At 42.3% G+C, this 17,845-nt stretch overlaps 1 protein-coding gene across 1 annotated transcript in view; it reads right to left on the reverse strand.

Moving 5' to 3' along the window:
* Nucleotides 1-347: 347 nt before the first annotated feature.
* LOC106592317 (protein sidekick-1) overlaps nt 348-17,845 on the reverse strand; it is a gene marked incomplete at both ends in the record, with an annotated part of 92,289 nt that continues 74,791 nt past the window's right edge. Inside the window, 8 exon segments of the mRNA XM_045711328.1 lie at nt 348-463; nt 2,436-2,691; nt 7,673-7,797; nt 7,800-7,822; nt 8,651-8,765; nt 16,120-16,245; nt 17,642-17,653; nt 17,656-17,838. Of these exon segments, the coding sequence (XP_045567284.1) occupies nt 348-463; nt 2,436-2,691; nt 7,673-7,797; nt 7,800-7,822; nt 8,651-8,765; nt 16,120-16,245; nt 17,642-17,653; nt 17,656-17,838 (956 nt within the window).

A 17,845-nucleotide genomic window follows, 5' to 3' on the forward strand; every position in this document is an offset into this window, starting at 1 on the left:
AGGGTAGTTATCTGTGTATCTTCTGGTATGATGGGACAGGGTAGTTCTCTGTGTATCTTCTGGTATGATGGGACAGGGTAGTTCTCTGTATATCTTCTGGTATGATGGGACAGGGTAGTTCTCTGTCTGTCTTCTGGTATGATGGGACAGGGTAGTTCTCTGTGTAACTTCTGGTATGATGTGACAGGGTAGTTCTCTGTGGTGCTGTGGCATATATTGTGTAACCAAAGATTGTGTGTATGCGCGCTTGTGTGTGTGTGTGTGTGTGTGTGTGTGTGTGTGTGTGTGTGTGTGTGTGTGTGTGTGTGTGTGTGTGTGTGTGTGTGTGTGTGTGTGTGTGTGCGTACCTTGTAACCTAGGATGGGTCCATTTCTCTGCATCTCGGGAACAGGAGACCATGTGACCAAAATCCTGGTAGAACTCACCGCCTCCGCACTCACATTCACTGGACAGCCAGACGGCACTGTAACACACACACACACACACACACACACACACACACACACACACACACACACACACACACACACACACACACACACACACACACACACACACACACACACACACACACACACACACACAAAAACAGATATACATATGTATTTAACTCTGTGAATCTCCCTATATCTCTACTCATCGCTAACCCTCCTACTTTATATATATATGTGTGTGTGTGTGTGTGTGTGTGTGTGTGTGAGAGAGAGAGAGAGAGGTAACTAATGGGGAACACTTTTCTGCATCTCTCTATTTCAGTTTCTGACAGACAGATCTTTCTCTGTTACTCTTTCTTCAAATAAACACCTAAATACCAGAGAGGAAAAAGTCTCTAGAAGGAGAGAGTCTCTAGAAGGAGAGTCTCTAAAAGGAGAGTCTCTAAAAGCAGAGAGTCTCTAGAAGGAGAGTCTCTAGAAGGACAGAGTCTCTAGAAGGAGAGTCTCTAAAAGGAGAGTCTCTAAAATGAGAGAGTCTCTAGAAGGAGAGTCTCTAGAAGGAGAGTCTCTAGAAGGAGAGAGTCTCTAGAAGGAGAGAGTCTCTAGAAGGAGAGAGACTCTAGAACGAGTCTCTAGAAGGAGAGAGTCTCTAAAAGGAGAGAGTCTCTAGAAGGAGAGAGACTCTAGAACGAGTCTCTAGAAGGAGAGAGTCTCTAAAAGGAGAGAGTCTCTAGAAGGAGAGAGACTCTAGAACGAGTCTCTAGAAGGAGAGAGTCTCTAAAAGGAGAGAGTCTCTAGAAGGAGAGAGACTCTAGAACGAGTCTCTAGAAGGAGAGAGTCTCTAAAAGGAGAGAGTCTCTAGAAGGAGAGTCTCTAGAAGGAGAGAGTCTCTAGAAGGAGAGAGCCTCGAAAAGGAGAGAGTCTCTAAAAGGAGAGAGTCTCTAGAAGGAGAGAGTCTCTAGAAGGAGAGTCTCTAGAAGGAGAGAGTCTCTAGAAGGAGAGTCTCTAGAAGGAGAGAGTCTCTAGAAGGAGAGAGTCTCTAGAAGGAGAGTCTCTAGAAGGAGATAGTCTCTAAAAGGAGAGAGTCTCTAGAAGGAGAGTCTCTAGAAGGAGAGAGTCTCTAGAACGAGTCTCTAGAAGGAGAGAGTCTCTAAAAGGAGAGAGTCTCTAGAAGGAGAGTCTCTAGAAGGAGAGAGTCTCTAGAAGGAGAGAGCCTCGAAAAGGAGAGAGTCTCTAAAAGGAGAGAGTCTCTAGAAGGACAGAGTCTCTAGAAGGAGAGTCTCTAGAAGGACAGAGTCTCTAGAAGGAGAGAGTCTCTAAAAGGAGAGTCTCTAAAAGGAGAGAGTCTCTAAAAGGAGAGTCTCTAGAAGGAGCGTCTCTAGAAGGAGAGAGTCTCTAAAAGGAGAGTGTCTCTAGAAGGAGAGAGTCTCTAGAACGAGTCTCTAGAAGGAGAGAGTCTCTAAAAGGAGAGAGTCTCTAGAAGGAGAGTCTCTAGAAGGAGAGAGTCTCTAGAAGGAGAGAGCCTCGAAAAGGAGAGAGTCTCTAAAAGGAGAGAGTCTCTAGAAGGAGAGTCTCTAGAAGGAGAGAGTCTCTAGAAGAAGAGTCTCTAGAAGGAGAGAGTCTCTAGAAGGACAGAGTCTCTAAAAGGAGAGATTCTCTAGAAGGAGAGTCTCTAGAAGGAGAGAGTCTCTAGAAGGAGAGAGTCTCTAGAAGGACAGAGTCTCTAGAAGGAGAGAGTCTCTAGAAGGAGAGAGTCTCTAGAAGGAGAGAGCCTCTAAAAGGAGAGAGTCTCTAGAAGGAGAGAGTCTCTAGAAGGAGAGTCTCTAGAAGGACAGAGTCTCTAGAAGGAGAGAGTCTCTAGAAGGAGAGAGTCTCTAGAAGGAGAGAGTCTATTTTCTTTGATTGACATGACAACTGTTCTGAGGCACCTGATAAAGTAACCCTCATGTGAATGTAGGTTTGTGTCACGGTATGTCTGAGTGTGTTAGTGTGTGTGTGTACCTGACTCCTTGGTGTGTGTGGTCAGTGTGGTACTCCATGGTCCAGCTCCTATAGAGTTAAAGGCTTGTATCTTCAACTGGTACTCTGTCCATTCAGCCAGGCCCTCCAGCATCGTCTCGCTTTGCTGACCACTAACCCCTGACCCCTGACCTCTAACCTCCTCCAGCCTCTCCTCTCCCTGGCCGTCTGCCCGCCGGACACACACCCGGTAACCCACCGTCTCTGGACTACCATTATACTCAGATACCGGTAACGGCTGGAGGGAGAGATGGAGAGACAGAGAGAGGGAGGGAGGGAGAGGTAGAGAGAGAGGGAGAGGGAGCGAGGGAGAGAGAGAGAGACAGAGACAGAGGATGAGACAGTGAGAGGTAGAGAGAGAGAGAGAGAGAGAGATATGTAGAGACAGAGATAGGTATAGAGACAGAGAGAGAGAGACAGAGAGAGAGAGGTAGAGACAGAGAGAGAGGTAGAGAGAGAGAGGGAGGGAGAGAAAACATGTCAATGCAAAGTCAAAGTTTGAGATGTGAAAACGTCATAACTTAACAACGTTACTTTTGGAGAGATTGGGTGTTTCTCAATATGAATACTGTCGCACTCCACACTCTCATGCTCCGAGTTCATTCTCCGACCACGTTCTCTTGAGTACGTTCTTGTGAGGACAAGAGTGTGGAGAACTCATAAAACATTACACTCCTCCTACTGTTTAACCTCACGCTGCACCTCCCCAGTCACTGAACCTTCCTTCCAGATATACACAAAGCAAACGTTTTACTTCATAATTATCAGCTAGATGTGTGAATCGTGATGATCTAGCTAGCCAGCTAGTTAAACCCCTAACAGTATTAGTAGCTAGCCAGTTAGCCCTAACAGCCCTAACAGTATTAGTAGCTAGCCAGTTAGCCCTAACAGTACTAGTAGCTAGCCAGTTAGCCCTAACAGCCCTAACAGTACTAGGAGCTAGACAGTTAGCCCTAACAGCCCTAACAGAACTAGTAGCTAGCCAGTCAGCCCTAACAGTACTAGTAGCTAGCCAGTTAGCCCTAACAGCCCTAACAGTACTAGGAGCTAGACAGTTAGCCCTAACAGCCCTAACAGTATTAGTAGCTGGCCAGTTAGCCCTAACAGTACTAGTAGCTAGCCAGTTAGCCCTAACAGCCCTAACAGTACTAGGAGCTAGACAGTTAGCCCTAACAGCCCTAACAGAACTAGTAGCTAGCCAGTCAGCCCTAACAGTACTAGTAGCTAGCCAGTTAGCCCTAACAGCCCTAACAGTACTAGGAGCTAGACAGTTAGCCCTAACAGCCCTAACAGAACTAGTAGCTAGCCAGTCAGCCCTAACAGTACTAGTAGCTAGCCAGTTAGCCCTAACAGCCCTAACAGAACTAGTAGCTAGCCAGTTAGCCCTAACAGTACTAGTAGCAAGCCAGTTAGCCCTAACAGTACTAGTAGCTAGCCCGCTAGCCCTAACAGCCCTAACAGCCCTAACAGTACTAGTAGCTAGCCAGTTAGCCCTAACAGTACTAGTAGCTAGCCAGTTAGCCCTAACAGTACTAGTAACAGTACTAGTAGCTAGCCAGTTAACCCTAACAGCCCTAACAGTACTAGTAGCTAGCCAGTTAGCCCTAACAGTACTAGTAACTGTACTAGTAGCTAGCCAGTTAGCCCTAACAGCCCTAACAGTACTAGTAGCTAGCCAGTTATCCCTAACAGCCCTAACAGTACTAGTAGCTAGCCAGTTAGCCCTAACAGCCCTAACAGTACTAGTAGCTAACCAGTTAGCCCTAACAGTGCTAGTTGCTTGCCAGTTAGCCCTAACAGTGCTAGTAGCTAGCCAGTTAGCCCTAACAGTACTAGTAGCTTGCCAGATAGCCCTAACAGCCCTAACAGTACTAGTAGCTAGCCAGTTAGCCCTAACAGTACTAGTAGCTAGCCAGTTAGCCCTAACAGTACTAGTAGCTAGCCAGTTAGCCCTAACAGTACTAGTAACAGTACTAGTAGCTTGCCAGTTAACCCTAACAGCCCTAACAGTACTAGTAGCTAGCCAGTTAGCCCTAACAGCCCTAACAGTACTAGTAGCTAGCCAGTTAGCCCTAACAGCCCTAACAGTACTAGTAGCTAGCCAGTTAGCCCTAACAGTGCTAGTTGCTTGCCAGTTAGCCCTAACAGTGCTAGTAGCTAGCCAGTTAGCCCTAACAGTACTAGTAGCTTGCCAGATAGCCCTAACAGCCCTAACAGTACTAGTAGCTAGCCAGTTAGCCCTAACAGCCCTAACAGTACTAGTAGCTAGCCAGTTAGCCCTAACAGTACTAGTAGCTATCCAGTTAGCCCTAACAGTACTAGTAACAGTACTAGTAGCTAGCCAGTTAACCCTAACAGCCCTAACAGTACTAGTAGCTAGCCAGTTAGCCCTAACAGTACTAGTAACCGTACTAGTAGCTAGCCAGTTAGCACTAACAACCCTAACAGTACTAGTAGCTAGCCAGTTATCCCTAACAGCCCTAACAGTACTAGTAGCTAGCCAGTTAGCCCTAACAGCCCTAACAGTACTAGTAGCTAACCAGTTAGCCCTAACAGCGCTAGTTGCTTGCCAGTTAGCCCTAACAGTGCTAGTAGCTAGCCAGTTAGCCCTAACAGTACTAGTAGCTTGCCAGATAGCCCTAACAGCCCTAACAGTACTAGTAGCTAGCCAGTTAGCCCTAACAGCCCTAACAGTACTAGTAGCTAGCCAGTTAGCCCTAACAGTACTAGTAGCTAGCCAGTTAGCCCTAACAGTACTAGTAACAGTACTAGTAGCTTGCCAGTTAACCCTAACAGCCCTAACAGTACTAGTAGCTAGCCAGTTAGCCCTAACAGCCCTAACAGTACTAGTAGCTAGCCAGTTAGCCCTATTGACTTATTATGGGCTCGCTATCTACGGAACGTAAGGTGTCAAGATAAAATATTGTAGTCAGGTAACATATACGACGTGAACAGGCAACATTTCATTACGAAGTCGGAGTGAAGTATGCATTTTGAGAAACACCCATTGTCTCTCACACAGACACACAGGCACACAGACACACACACAGAGACACACAGGCACACAGACACACAGGCACACAGACACACACACAGAGACACACAGGCACACAGACACACACACAGAGACACACAGAGACACACAGAGACACACAGACACACAGGCACACAGACACACAGGCACACAGGCACACAGACACACAGACACACAGGCACACAGACACACAGACACACAGGCACACACACACAGGCACACAGACACACACACAGAGACACACAGGCACACAGACACACACACAGAGACACACAGAGACACACAGGCACACAGGCACACAGACACACAGGCACACAGGCACACAGACACACAGGCACACAGACACACAGACACACAGGCACACAGGCACACAGACACACAGGCACACAGGCACACAGACACACAGACACACAGGCACACAGACACACAGACACACAGGCACACAGACACACAGGCACACAGACACACAGACACACAGGCACACAGACACACAGACACACAGGCACACAGACACACAGACACACAGGCACACAGACACACACAGAGAGAATGAAAAAGCAAGATCCTGGTTATTTATTTATGTTATTTACAAGCTCATCTTAAAAAACAGTTACTGTTCTCTCTCTTTCTCTCGCTCCCTCTCTCCTCGTGTCTCTGTGTCACCCTCCCTCCCTCCTCCTCTATCCCTTTCTTTCCCTGTCCTCTCTTACTCTCTCCCTCTCTTCTTCCCCCTCTTCCTCCTCTCCTCAATATTTCTGCCATTCTTCCCTCACTCCCTCTCTCTTTATTTCTGTCACCTTACCTTCCGCTCTCTCTCTCTCTCTCTCTGTCCCCGTCTCTCTCTCTCTCTCTCTCTCTCTCTCTCTCTCTCTCACTGTCCCCCCCCCTCTCTCTCTCTCTCCCTCCAATGTGTGTGTGTGTGTACGCTCCTAGTGGAAGATGGAGAGAGGGGAGGATAAAGAGAGGTCAGAGCAGAGTGCATCACTCATTCATTTTAACCTCCTTGGTGTGTATGTGTTAGACCTGGGACACCAGGTGAGTGGATCTCAGGCCAATCAGTGCCATTAATCCATTTATCAATTTATCAATTTATCAATTAACCAATTAGTAAATGAACTAGGAGGAAGAAAGGGAAAAAAGCAGCAGTAGTGTGGACCTGGAGGCTTGGATTGGAAAAGCTCCGACACTGAGCATAGATTAACACTAGAGCTCCTTATAATGAAGGCTGATAATAGCATTAGCTAACCATTATAATAAAGGCTGATAATAGCATTAGCTAACCATTATAATAAAGGCTGATAATAGCATTAGCTAACCATTATAAGGAAGGCTGATAATAGCATTAGCTAACCATTATAATAAAGGCTGATAATAGCATTAGCTAACCATTGTAATGAATGCTGATAATAGCATTAGCTAACCATTGTAATGAAGGCTGATAATAGCATTAGCTAACCATTATAATGAAGGCTGATAATAGCATTAGCTAACCGTTGTAATGAAGGCTGATAATAGCATTAGCTAACCATTATAATGCCCCATTAACGCAAGTGTTAAAACACAGGTAAAATCCCATTAGCTGCATCTCAGGTAGCATAGCGTAGCGCTCGGGCTCTTACAGCTTATTTTTCTCATTCCGTCCCTTAAACGGAAAAATACTCTGTTTCCCATTTAGGTTATAAAAGACAGGAGAGAGAGGGGGAGGGGGAGAGGGAGAGAGAGAGAGGAATTTGAGAGAGAGAGAGAGAGAGAGAGAGGGAGAGAGAGGGGAGGGAGAGAGAGAGAAAGAGAGAGGTGGTATTAGAGAGTGAGAGTCGGGAGAGAGATGGAGAGAGTAAGTAAGGAGACAATTACATTGCAGCTTGTGCTGTTAGCGTTTCGCGGTGAATGGGAAACCTGACAGATTAGCATTAGCGGTGATAACCAGGAGAGACGCTGATTACAGCCTGTCACACACTCAACCTACCCAGCCACGCATCGCCGCTGACACACACACACACACACACGCACGCACGCACACACACACACACACAGAGACAAAGAAACTCAGAAGTACTCCTATTCACACACATTCCAGAGCAGTGTGAGGATGTTAAGGTGTGGGTGTGTGTGTGTGTGTGTTGCATGCATGCGTGCGTGCGTGCGTGCATGCGTGTGTGTGTGCGTGCGTGTGTGTGTGCCTTACCGCCCAGCGCAGTGTGAGGCTGGTCTGTGTAGCTGTAACCAGGGTGAGGTTGTTGGGGTGTGTATCGGGGGCCGACTGCAGTGTCTGAATCATCCTGGAGGGGGTGCTAGATGGACTGGAGCCACAATGTTCTCCTGGCGCAATCGGAACCTACACACACACACACACACACACACACACACACACACACACACACACACACACACACACACACACACACACACACACACACACACACACACACACACACACACACACACACACAGATATGCAGTTTCACACTAACAGTAATATGTTTCTCTGTGTAAAAGATGGGGAATCAGAAAATGCACTATCACTCCCAGAAGAGAGCGAGAGACAGAGAGAGAGAGAGACAGAGAGAGAGAGAGGGAGAGAGAAACAGAGAGAGAGGCTAGAGAGAGAGAGAGACAGAGAGAGAGAGACAGAGAGACAGAGAGAGAGAGCGAGAGAGGGCAGAGAGAGAGAGAGAGACAGAGACAGAGACAGAGACAGAGAGAGACCGAGAGAAGGAGAGAAGGAGAGAGACAGAGAGAGAGCGAGAGAGGGCAGAGAGAGAGAGAGAGAGAAAGAGAGAGAGAGAGATAGAGACAGACAGAGACAGAGACAAAGAGAGAGAGAGAGAGAGAGACAGAGACAGAGACAGAGACAGAGACAGAGAGAGAGAGCGAGAGAGGGCAGAGAGAGAGAGAGAGAGAGAGAGAGAGGGCAGAGAGAAAGAGAGACAGAGTGCAGGGTGTGAAAGAGGGTTAAAAGGAGGGTAAGGAAACCAGAGGAGTGAATCACTTCATATGGCGTATGATACATCACAGGCTGTGTGTGTGTGTGTGTGTGTGTGTGTGTGTGTGTGTGTGTGTGTGTGTGTGTGTGTGTGTGTGTGTGTGTGTGTGTGTATGTGTGTGTGTGTGTGTGTGTGTGTGTGTGTGTGTGTGTGTGTGTGTGTGTGTGTGTGTTCTCTACCTGTACAGTGTGAAGGGGAGGAGGTCTGGTATTTCCAGTGTGTCTACATCAGGCTGCTTCTCTCTGTTCTCTCTCTCATACACGACTCTCCACTCCTCCTCCTTCCCATCCCTCTCTCCACCTCTCTCTCTCACCACCTATAGGAGAACGCAATAGGTGAAGATGCAATCAGAATATAACATAACTTAGATCATCACTTAGAACATCAGTTAGAACATCAGTTAGATCATCACTTAGAATATCAGTTACAACATATCTTAGAACATCAGTTAGAACATAACTTAGAACATCAGTTAGAACATCAGTTAGAACATCAGTTAGAACATCAGTTAGATCATCACTTAGAACATCAGTTACAACATATCTTAGAACATCAGTTAGAACATAACTTAGAACATCAGTTACAACATATCTTAGAACATCAGTTAGAACATAACTTAGAACATCAGTTAGATCATCACTTAGAATATCAGTTACAACATATCTTAGAACATCAGTTAGAACATAACTTAGAACATCAGTTACAACATAACTTAGAACATCAGTTAGAACATATCTTAGAACATCAGTTAGAACATAACTTAGAACATCAGTTAGAACATAACTTAGAACATCAGTTACAACATATCTTAGAACATCAGTTAGAACATAACTTAGAACATCAGTTAGAACATAACTTAGAACATCACTTAGAACATCAGTTACAACATATCTTAGAACATCAGTTAGAACATAACTTAGAACATCAGTTAGAACATAACTTAGAACATCACTTAGAACATCAGTTAGAACATAACTTAGAACATCACTTAGAACATCAGTTAGATCATCACTTAGAATATCAGTTAGAACATAACTTAGAACATCAGAACATCAGTTAGAACATAACTTAGAACATCAGTTAGAACATAACTTAGAACATCAGTTAGAACATCAGTTAGATCATCACTTAGAATATCAGTTAGAACATAACTTAGAACATCACTTAGAACATCAGAACATCAGTTAGAACCTTAACTTAGAACATCACTTAGAACATCAGAACATCAGTTAGAACATAAATTAGAACATCACTTAGAACATCACTTTGAAGTGTTATTTTTAATAAAGTATGTTATAAAAGCAGGAAACATCAGGGGCCATGTTTATAGAGTCTCACAGTGCTGATTAGGGCTGTGGCGGTCATGACATTTGGTTCTCCCATCTCCACAGAGGAAGCTCTGTCAGAGTTAGGGCTGTGGCGGTCATGACATTTGGTTCTCCCATCTCCACAGAGGAACTCTGGAGCTCTGTCAGAGTTAGGGCTGTGGCGGTCATGACATTTGGTTCTCCCATTTCCACAGAGGAACTCTGGAGCTCTGTCAGAGTTAGGGCTGTGGCGGTCATGACATTTGGTTCTCCCATCTCCACAGAGGAACTCTGGAGCTCTGTCAGAGTTAGGACTGTGGCGGTCATGACATTTGGTTCTCCCATCTCCACAGAGGAACTCTGGAGCTCTGTCAGAGTTAGGGCTGTGGCGGTCATGACATTTGGTTCTCCCATCTCCACAGAGGAACTCTGGAGCTCTGTCAGAGTTAGGGCTGTGGCGGTCATGACATTTGGTTCTCCCATCTCCACAGGGGAACTCTGGAGCTCTGTCAGAGTTAGGGCTGTGGCGGTCATGACATTTGGTTCTCCCATCTCCACAGAGGAACTCTGGAGCTCTGTCAGAGTTAGGGCTGTGGCGGTCATGACATTTGGTTCTCCCATCTCCACAGAGGAACTCTGGAGCTCTGTCAGAGTTAGGGCTGTGGTGGTCATGAAATTTTGTCAGCTGGTGATTGTCAAGCAAATAACTGCCGGTCATATGGTAATTGACCAGTAATTAACATAAACACCTTTAGCATCTCCTGGCTTCCACACACAGCCTACAAGCCACTGATGTAGACCTTTGGAAGACCAACTTTAAAAAAGTCTAATAAATCCATGTTATATAGTCCAGACCGTCACAATACATCCATATTATATAGCCCAGACCGTCATAATAAATCCATGTTATATAGCCCAGACCGTCATAATAAATCCATGTTATATAGTCCAGACCGTCATAATAAATCCATGTTATATAGTCCAGACCGTCATAATAAATCCATGTTATATAGTCCAGACCGTCATAATAAATCCATGTTATATAGTCCAGACCGTCATAATAAATCCATGATATATAGTCCAGACCGTCATAATAAATCCATGTTATATAGTCCAGACCGTCATAATAATCCATGTTATATAGTCCAGACCGTCATAACAAATCCATGTTATATAGTCCAGACCGTCACAATAAATCCATGTTATATAGTCCAGACCGTCATAATAAATCCATGTTATATAGTCCAGACCGTCATAATAAATCCATGCTATATAGCCCAGACCGTCATAATAAATCCATGTTATATAGTCCAGACCGTCATAATAAATCCATGTTATATAGTCCAGACCGTCATAATAAATCCATGTTATATAGTCCAGACCGTCATAATAAATCCATGTTATATAGTCCAGACCGTCATAATAAATCCATGTTATATAGTCCAGACCGTCATAATAAATCCATGTTATATAGTCCAGACCGTCATAATAAATCCATGTTATATAGTCCAGACCGTCATAACAAATCCATGTTATATAGTCCAGACCGTCACAATAAATCCATGTTATATAGTCCAGACCGTCATAATAAATCCATGTTATATAGTCCAGACCGTCATAATAAATCCATGCTATATAGCACAGACCGTCATAATAAATCCATGTTATATAGTCCAGACCGTCATAATAAATCCATGTTATATAGTCCAGACCGTCATAATAAATCAATGTTATATAGTCCAGACCGTCATAAAAAATCCATGTTATATAGTCCAGACCGTCATAATAAATCCATGTTATATAGTCCAGACCGTCATAATAAATCCATGTTATATAGTCCAGACCGTCATAAGAAATCCATGTTATATAGTCCAGACCGTCATAATAAATCCATGTAATATAGCCCAGACCGTCATAATAAATCCATGTTAAATAGTCCAGACCGTCATAATAATTCCATGTTATATAGTCCAGACCGTCATAATAAATCCATGTTATATAGTCCAGACCGTCATAATAAATCCATGTTATATAGTCCAGATCGTCATAATAAATCCATGTTATATAGTCCAGACCGTCATAATAAATCCATGTAATATAGTCCAGACCGTCATAATAAATCCATGTTATATAGTCCAGACCGTCATAATAAATCCATGTTATATAGTCCAGACAGTCATAATAAATCCATGTTATATAGTCCAGACCGTCACAATAAATCCATGTTATATAGTCCAGACCGTCATAATAAATCCATGTTATATAGTCCAGACCGTCATAATAAATCCATGTTAAATAGTCCAGACATCATAATAAATCCATGTTATATAGTCCAGACCGTCATAATAAATCCATGTTATATAGTCCAGACCGTCATAATAAATCCATGCTATATAGTCCAGACCGTCACAATACATCCATATTATATAGTCCAGACCGTCATAATAAATCCATGTTATATAGTCCAGACCGTCATAATAAATCCATGTTATATAGCCCAGACCGTCATAATAAATCCATGTCATATAGTCCAGACAGTCATAATAAATCCATGTTATATAGTCCAGACCGTCATAATAAATCCATGTTATATAGCCCAGACCGTCATAATAAATCCATGTTATATAGTCCAGACCGTCATAATAAATCCATGTTATATAGTCCAGACCGTCATAATAAATCCATGTTATATAGTCCAGACCGTCATAATAAATCCATGTTATATAGCCCAGACCGTCATAATAAATCCATGTTAAATAGTCCAGACCGTCATAATAAATCCATGTTAAATAGTCCAGACCGTCATAATAAATCCATGTTATGTAGCCCAGACCGTCATAATAAATCCATGTTATATAGTCCAGAACGTCATAATAAATCCATGTTATATAGTCCAGACCGTCATAATAAATCCATGTTATATAGTCCAGACCGTCATAATAAATCCATGTTATATAGCCCAGACCGTCATAATAAATCCATGTTATATAGTCCAGACCGTCATAATAAATCCATGTTATATAGTCCAGACCGTCATAATAAATCCATGTTATATAGTCCAGACCGTCATAATAAATCCATGTTATATAGTCCAGACCGTCATAATAAATCCATGTTATATAGTCCAGACCGTCATAATAAATCCATGTTATATAGTCCAGACCGTCATAACAAATCCATGTTATATAGTCCAGACCGTCACAATAAATCCATGTTATATAGTCCAGACCGTCATAATAAATCCATGTTATATAGTCCAGACCGTCATAATAAATCCATGTTATATAGCCCAGACCGTCATAATAAATCCATGTTATATAGTCCAGACCGTCATAATAAATCCATGTTATATAGTCCAGACCGTCATAATAAATCCATGTTATATAGTCCAGAACGTCATAATAAATCCATGTTATATAGTCCAGACCGTCATAGGAAATCCATGTTATATAGTCCAGACCGTCATAATAAATCCATGTAATATAGCCCAGACCGTCATAATAAATCCATGTTAAATAGTCCAGACCGTCATAATAATTCCATGTTATATAGTCGAGACCGTCATAATAAATCCATGTTATATAGTCCAGACCGTCATAATAAATCCATGTTATATAGTCCAGACCGTCATAATAAATCCATGTTATATAGTCCAGACCGTCATAATAAATCCATGTTGTATAGTCCAGACCGTCATAATAAATCCATGTTATATAGTCCAGACCGTCACAATAAATCCATGTTATATAGTCCAGACCGTCATAATAAATCCATGTTATATAGTCCAGACCGTCATAATAAATCCATGTTAAATAGTCCAGACTGTCATAATAAATCCATGTTATATAGTCCAGACCGTCATAATAAATCCATGTTATATAGTCCAGACCGTCATAATAAATCCATGCTATATAGTCCAGACCGTCACAATACATCCATATTATATAGTCCAGACCGTCATAATAAATCCATGTTATATAGTCCAGACCGTCATAATAAATCCATGTTATATAGCCCAGACCGTCATAATAAATCCATGTTATATAGTCCAGACAGTGATAATAAATCCATGTTATATAGTCCAGACCGTCATAATAAATCCATGTTATATAGCCCAGACCGTCATAATAAATCCATGTTATATAGCCCAGACCGTCATAATAAATCCATGTTATATAGTCCAGACAGTCATAATAAATCCATGTTATATAGTCCAGACCGTCATAATAAATCCATGTTATATAGTCCAGACCATCATAATAAATCCATGTTATATAGCCCAGACCGTCATAATAAATCCATGTTAAATAGTCCAGACGTCATAATAAATCCATGTTATATAGTCCAGACCGTCATAATAAATCCATGTTATATAGTCCAGACCGTCATAATAAATCCATGTTATATAGCCCAGACCGTCATAATAAATCCATGTTATATAGTCCAGAACGTCATAATAAATCCATGTTATATAGTCCAGACCGTCATAATAAATCCATGTTATATAGTCCAGACCGTCATAATAAATCCATGTTATATAGCCCAGACCGTCATAATAAATCCATGTTATATAGTCCAGACCGTCATAATAAATCCATGTTATATAGTCCAGACCGTCATAATAAATCCATGTTATATAGTCCAGACCGTCACAATAAATCCATGTTATATAGTCCAGACCGTCATAATAAATCGATGTTATATAGTCCAGACCGTCATAATAAATCGATGTAATATAGTCCAGACCGTCATAATAAACCCATGTTATATAGTCCAGACCGTCATAATAAATCCATGTTATATAGTCCAGACCGTCATAATAAATCCATGTAATATAGTCCAGACCGTCATAATAAACCCATGTTATATAGCCCAGACCATCATAATAAATCCATGTAATATAGTCCAGACAGTCATAATAAATCCATGTTATATAGTCCAGACCGTCATAATAAATCCATGTTATATAGCCCAGACCGTCATAATAAATCCATGTTATATAGCCCAGACCGTCATAATAAATCCATTTTATATAGTCCAGACAGTCATAATAAATCCATGTTATATAGTCCAGACCGTCATAATAAATCCATGTTATATAGTCCAGACCATCATAATAAATCCATGTTATATAGCCCAGACCGTCATAATAAATCCATGTTAAATAGTCCAGACCGTCATAATAAATCCATGTTATATAGTCCAGACCGTCATAATAAATCCATGTTATATAGTCCAGACCGTCATAATAAATCCATGTTATATAGCCCAGACCGTCATAATAAATCCATGTTATATAGTCCAGAACGTCATAATAAATCCATGTTATATAGTCCAGACCGTCATAATAAATCCATGTTATATAGTCCAGACCGTCATAATAAATCCATGTTATATAGCCCAGACCGTCATAATAAATCCATGTTATATAGTCCAGACCGTCATAATAAATCCATGTTATATAGTCCAGACCGTCATAATAAATCCATGTTATATAGTCCAGACCGTCACAATAAATCCATGTTATATAGTCCAGACCGTCATAATAAATCGATGTTATATAGTCCAGACCGTCATAATAAATCGATGTAATATAGTCCAGACTGTCATAATAAACCCATGTTATATAGTCCAGACCGTCATAATAAATCCATGTTATATAGTCCAGACCGTCATAATAAATCCATGTAATATAGTCCAGACCGTCATAATAAACCCATGTTATATAGCCCAGACCGTCATAATAAATCCATGTTAAATAGTCCAGACAGTCATAATAAATCCATGTTATATAGTCTAAAGAAACATGATATGGTATTTGACCTAGATAGTTTGTGTGTATGCATTGATATGTAGGCCACGTGTGCCTTTTACAAAATGTATGTAGTTCTGTCCTCGAGCTGTTCTTGTCTGATGATGTTCTGTATTATGTCATTCTGTATTATGTTTCATGTTTTGTGTGGACCCCAGGAAGAGTAGCTGCTGCTTTTGCAACGGCTAATGGGGATCCAAATAAAATACCAAATACCAAACATGGAGAAAATGTAGTCTATTTCAGAAGAGCGGAATAACATACTGTAACGGCCCCAGTGCTGATCTAGGATCAGATCCTCCCCCTGTCCATGTAACAGTATTCACTATGATGTAAACATCTGATTCTGTAACAGCTCTCCTTCTCTGAGACTCTTTGTGCCCTGGATACTCCGTGTATATACGGGTCCAGGGATGACCTACTAATATTAGCTTTGTAGTTAACTGTGAAATTACTGCTCTGGATTTAGTTAAATGTTCAAACTTTCTAGCTGGATACTAGCTTCATATCTACAGTAACAGTGAAATACTGACCTGTCCTTCTACGATCCATTTGGAGATGACCGTCTTCCCATCGCTGCCGGGGCGGAACCTTAGTGTGGCGGAGCGAGGGCTGATGTTGGAGATGACCAGGTTAGAAGGCACACCAGGAAGCTCTGAGACACAGACACAACAACAGGTTAGAGGACATACCAGGAAGCTCTGAGACACAGACACAACAACAGGTTAGAGGACACACCTGGAAGCTCTGAGACACAGACACAACAACAGGTTAGAGGACACACCAGGAAGCTCTGAGACACAGACACAACAACAGGTTAGAGGACACACCTGGAAGCTCTGAGACACAGACACAACAACAGGTTAGAGGACATACCAGGAAGCTCTCTCTTTCTCCTTATCTCTACAAACCTCACTCTCTTTCTTTCTCAGACTCTCTCTTTCTCTCTGTCTCTCGCCAAACCGCTCTCTCTCTCTGGCTTTCTTTCTGCCTCTATTCTGTTTCCCTTAGTTTCTCTCTGTTTCCCTCAATCTTTTCTATTGTTCTTTTCTCTCTAATGACTTAGCTATTTGTGGTTTATAAGGGGTGATAATGACTTAGCTATTTGTGGTTAGTAAGGGTTAATAATGACTTAGCTATTTGTGGTTAATCAGGGTGATAATGACTTAGCTATTTGTGGTTTATAAGGGGTGATAATGACTTAGCTATTTGTGGTTAGTAAGGGTTAATAATGACTTAGCTATTTGTGGTTAATCAGGGTGATAATGACTTAGCTATTTGTGGTTAATCAGGATGATAATGACTTAGCTATTTGTGGTTAATAAGGGTTAATAATGACTTAGCTATTTGTGGTTAATAAGGGTTAATAATGACTTAGCTATTTGTGGTTAATAAGGGTGATAATGACTTAGCTATTTGTGGTTAATAAGGGTTAATAATGACTTAGCTATTTGTGGTTAATCAGGGTGATAATGACTGCAACTTGGCCTTTGTCCAACGTCTTCCTCTCTCTCGCGCAGACACACAGACACAGAGACACAGAGACACAGAGACACACAGACACACAGACACAGAGACACACAGACACACAGACACACAGACAGAGACACACAGACACAGAGACACACAGACAGAGACACACAGACACAGAGACACACAGACACACAGACACAGAGACACAGAGACCCAGAGACACACAGACAGAGACACACAGACACAGAGACACAGAGACACAGAGACAGAGACACACAGACACAGAGACACACAGACACACAGACACAGAGACACAGAGACCCAGAGACACACAGACAGAGACACACAGACACAGAGACACAGAGACACAGAGACTGTTTGTCTAAGCTGTTCTACATGATTGTGACTCCAGTGTGTGTGTGTGTGTGTGTTTTGAATCATGGCCGGTGCAGTAACAGCCACTTATCAGCGGAGGTAAAGCTAATGGCATCTTCTGAGCTCCTCACTCTCTTTCTGTGATGCTGTGGACGTCTCATATATATGATGGAATGTGATGATGATGATGTGTGTTGTCTGACCTGGCGGGACTCAGAGGAGATGGTGGAGGTGGTGGCCACGCCTCTTCCTGCCGCTGTCATGGCAGCAACCTCCAGGGTGTATGATGTCATAGAGGTCAAGCTGGTGACCTTGTATTGCAGGGTAGAGTTAGAGAGAGGTCGCTCCTCACAGGACGCATTGACCCCCGACCCCGAAACACACCACAATATCACATAACCTAGAGA

This window comes from Salmo salar, unplaced genomic scaffold (genome assembly GCF_905237065.1).
Source record: "Salmo salar unplaced genomic scaffold, Ssal_v3.1, whole genome shotgun sequence".
Lineage (NCBI taxonomy): Eukaryota > Metazoa > Chordata > Actinopteri > Salmoniformes > Salmonidae > Salmo > Salmo salar.